General features: G+C 57.3%; 2 protein-coding genes across 2 annotated transcripts in view; one reads left to right on the forward strand and one right to left on the reverse strand.

The window, feature by feature from the left end:
- The first annotated feature begins 5,007 nt into the window (after positions 1-5,007).
- Positions 5,008-5,619, forward strand: RPS21 (ribosomal protein S21). Its single transcript, XM_006896873.1, has 4 exons — positions 5,008-5,057; positions 5,191-5,254; positions 5,346-5,417; positions 5,560-5,619. Exons 1-4 carry the CDS (start codon positions 5,008-5,010, stop codon positions 5,617-5,619), a joined length of 246 nt encoding a protein of 81 aa, XP_006896935.1.
- A 1,722-nt stretch (positions 5,620-7,341) lies between these two features.
- Positions 7,342-7,950, reverse strand: part of CABLES2 (Cdk5 and Abl enzyme substrate 2) — an 8,176-nt gene continuing 7,567 nt past the window's right edge. The window contains exons 10-11 of the mRNA XM_006896936.1: positions 7,652-7,856; positions 7,342-7,482 (exon numbers count right to left, since the gene is read on the reverse strand). Coding sequence (XP_006896998.1) covers positions 7,342-7,482; positions 7,652-7,856 — 346 coding nt within the window. The remainder of the gene's footprint in view (positions 7,483-7,651; positions 7,857-7,950) is intronic.

The following is a 7,950-nucleotide window of genomic DNA, read 5'->3' on the forward strand; positions in this document are numbered from 1 at the left end:
TATTTACTCCACCAGCACAACTCACACAGCTTCGGTTCCTCTTCTGTCATCCTTATTTATTGTCCAGCTCTCAGATGCTTGCGAAGTAATTGAAAAGACCATGTCTTAGGGAGCTCTGGTGGCCTAGTGGCAAGAAGCTGCATTGCAATCCCAGAGGCGTGAGGTTCAAATCCACCAGATGCTCTGCTGGAGGAGGGGCAATCTCCTCCTGTACCGGTCAGATCTGATTTGATGGTGTAAACACACCCCCCCCCAAACAAAACAAAAATGTCTTGAGCCAGGTGCACCTTCATCTTTCAGAACGTTTTGTTGTTAGGCGTCTGACTCATGGTGACTATGAACAATGGGTCTGAATCCTGACCGATCATCACCTCTGACACAGCTGAGCCAGAGTCCAGGTTAGTATCAGAGCAGGATCTCCATGGTTCCACCTAGTGCCTCACCAAGGGGTTTTGGTGCTCTGGTTCTGGGAGAGATGCCACTTCTGGTCCTGACTGGGCCTCCATCCTGCCCTGGGTGCCTTTAGAATGCTTCCTTCCCTGGCCTTGGGGAAACGGGCCAGTCAGCGCCATGCTGAGGAAGACCCTTTGCAATCTTGTGCTCAGCTCTTTCTTGGTAAGGGTCCTGCAGACGCCAGCAGCTTTGGGCGCACTGAACCCTCAGTTACAGAGTAGGTTCAGGCTGGCTGGGCTGGCCCACAAACACATGCAGACAGGGAGCCAGCTGGCAATCACATGCACAAATAAGACACCCCTGCATATCTGCTATGATCTACAAAGAGCACACACAGGTCAGGGTGCACATGGACTCCCCAAGAGACAGGGACCACTATGACCTCACTGGCTGGAAAAAGTCCAGCAAGAACCCCACAAACACCTGAATATGTGAACAACTAGTGTCCAAACTGGTGGCTTTGCAGCCTCTGCTCCAGCTGGGCCCAGATGTCCAACTGCTTATGCCTGTGAAGTGGGCAGTGACTCAGAGGATGCCATGCAGCTGGTGGGGAAGAGACTGTGCCTGTGAAGTGGGCAGTGACTCAGAGGATGCCATGCAGCTGGTGGGGAGGGACTATCTGTGCACGCACTTGATACTCGTGCTGTGACACTGTGTGCAGCGGTAAAGCAGGGAGGTGGGGGAGAGGCGGGCAGGCCAGCCCCAGCCCGCTCACCACACAGTGCATAATGACTAACTGGTGAGGAGAAGTGGGGGGCATGCCAGCTTTGGAGAGTGGATAGAGCAAGACGCAGATTCAGGTTCAGGGGAAGTGACACGTCAGAGACTTGAGGGACGAGGAGGGCCAAAGGGTCCTGGCAAGTGTAAGTCTCTGTGGGGAAGGCACGGTGGCCATGGTGACCTGAGCTGTTCTCAAGGGGCAGCTGTACCTGTGTCCATGCACCCTTCAGACTCGTTTCTATCAACAGATGTCTGTCAATAGATGCACCTCACAAGGCCTCCCCTTAATATTTTAAGACTAGTCAACAAACATTTGTTTTTAAGAGACAATTGGTTTAAACAAACTTTTTTCCAAGACATATTTCTTTTTTAAAAATAGTATTAATTTCAATGAAAATTTACAGACTTTGGATTTCCATTCATTCATTGTTGCACTTTTCTCCTCTCCCAACCCTCCCCACTAGTACACTAATCTCTTGGGAAAGTAAAATTCTTTTACAATCCCTCCCGCCAGTCCACTCCACCATGTAGCCTTCACTCTAGATTCGTCATGACAAAAATACCTAATCACATATCCCTTTTAAACAGTTTTCTTCCTCCTCTCTTTCAGTGCATTATACATTATTGAACCCATCTTTCTCAGTTTCCCCCCAACCCCGATGTCAGTCCTGTTTTACAACAGTGGCACCATGTAGTATTTGTCCTTTTGTGACTGAGATACTTCATTCAGCATAATGTCCTCCAGAGTCACCCATTTTGAATATTGCATGAGCTCCTTGTTTTTCAATGCAGCGTAGTCCGTTGTGTGAATATACCACAGCTTCTCTATCCATTTGTTTGTTGATGGGCACTTAGGTTGTTTCCAACTCCTTGATTCTGTGAACAAAGCCGTGATACCATGGGTGTGCATATATCTGCTTGGATGTCAGTTATGGTCTCTTTGGGGTATGTTCCCAGTAGTGGAACTGCTGGGTCAAATGGTATCTCTATTTGCAACTTTTTGAGAAAGCGCCATACCACCTTCCACAGTTGCACCAACAAACTGTTTTTAAGAACTCTTTTTAAGAAATTAAGTAATTTTTATATATGCACATCCACGTTTGTTGTGGCTTTGTTCACAATAGCAAAGAGCTGGAAACAACCCAACTGCCCATCAACAAACAAATGGATAGAGAAGCTGTGGTATATTCACACAATACTATGCTGCATTGAAAAACAAGGAATTCATGGAATTCATGCAATAGTATTAAAAATGTGTGACCCTGGAGGACACCATACTGAGTGAAATAGCTCAGTCACAAAAGGACAAATAGTGCATAGTGCCACTGTTGTAAAGTGGGTCTGACATAGTAGTTGGGGGGAATCTAAGAGGTGATAAATAATGTATTCTGCATTGAAACAGATGAGAGAGAGAACTGTTTAGGAGTAATATAGGATTTGGTATTATTGTCATGACAGGAGTCCCAAGTGAAAGCTGCTAGTGGAGTGGACTGGGGGCGGGGAGATTGTATAACAAGGAAATGTTTTTTTAAACTTTTCAAAGAGAAGAGTGAACTTGGGGGAGGGGTGGGCTGGAAGAAAAGTATGCAACAATGAATGCATGGAAATCCAAAGTCTCTGTAACTTTCATTAAAATTAAAAAAAGGAAATGAAGTAATTTTTAAAAGAAATTTCAGTTAAAAGTTTACAAATCACACTGGTGTTTTATGCAATCATTCGCAGACATATAACCCTTAGCAACCCTGTGAATACCCCATCTGAACCCTGTCCTGTGCCACTTACATCAGCTCCGACACACCCGAGCCGCTGTAGTCACTATGTCCATGCACACCCGAGGGCCTTCCTCTCTCACTGACCCCTCCACATTTCCAGGTATGAACTCTCTCCAAGAAACAGCCTCTCCTAGCAACATGCTCAAAATTTATGAGCCAGGGAGCTTATCTGTAGGGCAGGGCCAGAGCTGACCTGCAGCTGACCCACCAGCGGGATGTCAGATGGCCCAACCTTGTCCTGTGGAGCAGCTGGTGGCCTCGAACCGAGAGCCTCTGGGACTGCAGCGCAGCTTCTTGCCATCAGAGGTCCCTCTCGTGGCTTAGTGGTAAGAAACTTCGCTGCTAACACAAAGGTCTGTGGTTCAAAGCCACCAGTGGACTCGTGGGAGAGGGATGGGCAGTCTCCCGCGTAATTCTGCCTCCGAGAACCCCCGCGATCTACGCTGGGTGCGTTCTGCTCGGGCAACAACAGTCCTTACCACCGGGTCCAGCACGACTCACAGCGACCCTGTGGACAAAGGCCTGAAGCCCCTCCAACCACGGACAGTTATCAAAGACCACGGAGCCGCGGGAGGAAGTGGATGCCGCTCCTGCGTCCACTTCTGGTGGGTTTTCTAGTTTCCTCCTCTGTCCCTGGACGTGGACCTCAGCGGTCTCTGGTGGCGCAGGGACCACGTTCGGCGGTCGATGTCCACCGGCCACTCCCGGGAGGGAGGGAGACACGGCGACCCGTGGGGCGTGTCCACTCCGTCCTCCGGCGCTGCCGGCCACTGTCCACTCTCAGCTGTGGATCTGCCTTCTCCTTCGAGGAGGAGGGTCTCGCGACTCCGAGGACCCTGCGCCCGACGCAGGCGGGGCTTTCTCGGGCTGGTGGCCCCGGGTCACCCCGCTCCGTCCACACGAGGCCCACTGCTCGCCCCGCCGCGGGGCCCTGCCTCCCCGAAACGGCGTCCCAGGAGGGGCTGGGCGAGCTCACGGGCGAGCGGTCATCACACACCGCCCTTCAGAAGGGCCCCTAACGCCCTCCCCACCCACGTGGGCTTCGTCTGCCTGAGTCGCCCCCGGGGCTGCGCGGGCCGCGGGCACGGGTCCTCCCGCTGGCTCCCCGGATCCCCGCGGCCGAGCCCTGACCCGCGGGGCTTGGGGGCAGCGGGCTTCGGCCCCATCTCAGGCTGGCGTGGCGACCCCCGCTGCGGATGCGGGAAGGCCGGCGGGCGGGCAGTCAGGTCCCGCGGCGAAGGCCCTGCTCCGAGGTCGGGGGTCTCCTCCGCGGGCGGGTGCCCGGCGGCACGAGGCTCCCGCCATGGCGCCCTGCCCCCCTCCCGGCCGGACACCTGCGGGTTCCCCACGCCCGGGAAGGACGCACCTGCGCGCGGGGCGGGCACTCGCTGGGGCGGGGCCGACGACCGGAAGCGGGGCGGCCGTGTCCGCTCTGCGCAGACTCGCCGACCCGGAAGCACTCGTCGAGGCCCCGCCCCGTACGTCAGTACTGCTGCCGGAGCCTGCACGCTTCCTTTCTCTCTCTGCGCTCGACGTGGTGTCTGTCCTCAGGTGGGGCTGCGGGGCTGCGGGGCCTGGAGCGGGAGGTGCGCGCGGCGCGAGATCTGGACGGGAGGGGAGCGGGGCGGGCGCGGGACGGGATGGGCACGGGGCGCGGGGCCTGGACGAGGTCGGGGTTCGGGTCTGGAGCGGGGCGGGCGCCGGGCGGGCGCGGGACGGGATCGGAGCGGGCGCGGACGAGGTCGGGGTTCGGGTCTGGAGCGGGAGGTGCGCGCGGCGCGAGATCTGGACGGGAGGGGAGCGGGCGCGGGGCGCGGACGAGGTCGGGGTTCGGGTCTGGAGCGGGAGGTGCGCGCGGCGCGGGGCCAGGAGCGGGAGGTGCGCGCGGCGCGAGATCTGGACGGGAGGGGCGCGGGACGGACGAGGTCGGGGTTCGGGTCTGGAGCGGGAGGTGCGCGCGGCGCGAGATCTGGACGGGATGGGAGCGGGCGCGGGGCGCGGACGAGGTCGGGGTTCGGGCCCGTCCTCACGGTCCCCGCGTGGCTCCGCAGGCGGCCTCAACATGCAGAACGACGCCGGCGAGTTCGTGGACCTGTACGTGCCGCGGAAATGGTGAGCGCGCCCTTGCCCGGCCCCCCGTCAGCTCCCGGGACCCCTCGTTCCCCGGGGACCCCTGCTCCCGGGCCCCCTCCTCTCGGGCACTCTCGCTCCCCGGGGCGCCCCAGTCAACGTGCTGTCTCCGCAGCTCCGCCAGCAACCGCATCATCGGCGCTAAGGACCACGCGTCCATCCAGATGAACGTGGCCGAGGTGAGCGGGGCGCAGGGCGCAGGGCCTCGGGGTGGAACCACGCAGGCGCCGCCCCGGGGCAGGTCTTGCTGACTGTTCGTTCTGTGTGTAGGTTGACAAGGTTACAGGCAGGTTCAACGGCCAGTTTAAGACCTACGCCATCTGCGGGGCCATCCGGCGCATGGTGAGCGAGCGGGCGGGGGTCCCGAGGGCTGGGCGGGGGTCCTGGAGGAGCCTCCCTGCTCGCGCCCGAGATGGGGGTACAGGGCGGGCCCCCGCGTTGTCCGGTGCTTCTGGCGAGGGCGTCACCAGCTTTCTGTCTCCAGGGTGAGTCCGATGATTCCATTCTCCGACTGGCCAAGTCAGACGGCATCGTGTCCAAGTAAGAGAGCCGGCCACGGGGGGCGGGGGTCACGGCTCCTCCGTCCAGTGTTTGTAACACTGCTTTTTCTTTGTCTTCAGGAACTTCTGATGGCGAGGCCTGGGGGTGCTGTTTGTCATAAATAAAATGTAAAGAGCCGTCTTGTCCACTGTTGGTTTTTGCTCGGGGACTGCCTTGGTCTCTGGGGGCACTGGGGTCACAAGGGCTGAGGGAGGAAGCAGGGCAGTGCACTCTCAAAAAGACAAAATGTAGCAAAACCAAGTTTATTTATCATCTCTGGAAACACTGCCACAAAGCAGGACAGCATCCCAACACCCAGCCGATCATTCCCAGGCCAGCAACCACCGGGCCGGCAGACCTGCAGACCCTTCCGTGGGTCCCACGTCCACATCTGGACTGATTGTCCACACTGACAGTCTTGGTTTTAAGTCTGATGGTTGGTTCAGTCAGTACCACGTGGTGGCAGCTCCACTAATGGAAGAGGTAGGGGGTGCTCGGGAAAACGATGAGCTCACTTCATCAGTACTCTCAACTGGACTGCATGGCCGGCCACTCTGCCATGTTCAGAAATGCCCCAGCGGACACACAAGGCCGAGCTGTGAAATCCTTTACTTACAGTGTAACTAGGCTTTGAGATGATGGGTGGACGTGAATTTTGCAGTGTGGGCCCCACAGTTTACTTTTAGCAGCATCCCAGGTTGTGGAGAAGCATGTGGCAACCTTTGGGGAACATGTGACTTTCAGGAACAGTGCAGAAGGGTGAGGGGCCACAGTCAAGTCCTCCCTCCCTGGTTGGCTGCTAGTCCTAGTTCCAGGGTTGGCCACCACATTTTACCAAGGATTTCTGCCAAACCACAGGTGGGAGAACCAACATCCAAGCAGAAGAACCCTCTATGCAATTGGAATACATGTATTCCTGGGTGTGTGTGGGGGGGTGTCCAGGAGCCCCTTGGAAGATTTGTGACCCCCTCAGCCTGTGATGATACACATCTTGGAGCCGTAGCACTGCCCATCGCCACCTGTACACAGATGAGCTGCAGCTGCTGAGCTTGGTCGCCACAGCCAGACCAACACCTGGGCTTTTCTCAGTGGTCCCAGCCTGAGGGTGTCATCTGAGGGGCAGCAGGGAGCCCACTCCCCACTTAAGGATCAAGTATCAGTGTTGAAGTCAGAACTCATCCCAAATGATGTAATGCGCTTTCCTTAGTCACAGTTGATCAGGACAATGAAGGGCGAGCAGGGGTGTGGCTGGTTGGCCTTAAGGTCTGCAGTGGAGGGAGACTTGCCAAAGGTACAGCCTGTGTCTGCTCAGGTCCTGGGGCACAAGCCAGGGGGAGGGTCTCACAGTGACGATATAGGGAGGAGAGAAAGGTCAGTGTTGGAGTTACCTGATGCCAGGTGATCGACATGTGGGTGCTCGAGTGTGTGGAAGGATAGAGGGAAAGCCCCAGAATCCACCCACAATGTCCTGGGTTACTTCCCAAACAGTCTTGAGTGGCTGCAGCATGTTTGAGAAGGCCTGGAGAGCCAAGATGCCACTGCAGCCCTGACAGGCAGGGAGGAGGCCGGCAGAACCCTGCACAACGGCCCTGGGTCCTGGCTCAGCCCCAGATCAGGCTTGTGGGAGATGAACTAACCTGTACCTACACTTAGTTCAGGAACGTTCCGAGTGGCTGCTCTGTAGGGAGCAGGTGCCAGCCTGGTGAGCTGGGGGCCAGCCCTTCAGCTAGGACTGCTGGGTGAGGCGTCTGTAGTGAGGTAAAACCTGGCCCTCGGGCAGGTACAGGGCAAGTTCCAGCGCCACCAGCACAGTGAACTCAAAGCCAATCAGGTCCCGGCGGTTGAACCGGAACCTTTCTTCTAGTTTCTGCAGGGAGAAGACAGCTCGCATGAAGTGGGTCTGTCACCACCTGGCATGCCACCACCTGGGGAGCTTCATGTCCTTGGAGGTGGTAGCCATGCAGCACAGTGGGTGGTGTGGGTGGTGGGCATGAGGCTGAGGGAGCTGTGTGGGACATGGGCTGGGGTCCACTCACATCGATGAGCTGCTTGACCTCGCTCTTGCGCAGGTCACTGCTGATCTTGGCGGCCAGCAGCACGCAGGCTCCGGCACACAGCTTGCGGTTCTGCTTGTTGAGCTTGCCCTGCAGCACGAGCTTCTCGAAATACACGTAGGCCATGGACACGGTCACGGGCTCCAGGCTGCACTCCTCTGAGAGGCTGCACATCTCCCGCTTGAGGCTGCAGGTCCATGGGGTCTGATTGGCTGCCTTCCCTCCCCCAAGTCCCCCAGGTCAATCCCCTCCTCCCCCCCTCAGGTCCATCCCCTCCTCCT

Source organism: Elephantulus edwardii, unplaced genomic scaffold (assembly GCF_000299155.1).
Source record: "Elephantulus edwardii isolate Elephantulus edwardi_28Jun2011 unplaced genomic scaffold, EleEdw1.0 scaffold00193, whole genome shotgun sequence".
Classification (NCBI taxonomy): domain Eukaryota; kingdom Metazoa; phylum Chordata; class Mammalia; order Macroscelidea; family Macroscelididae; genus Elephantulus; species Elephantulus edwardii.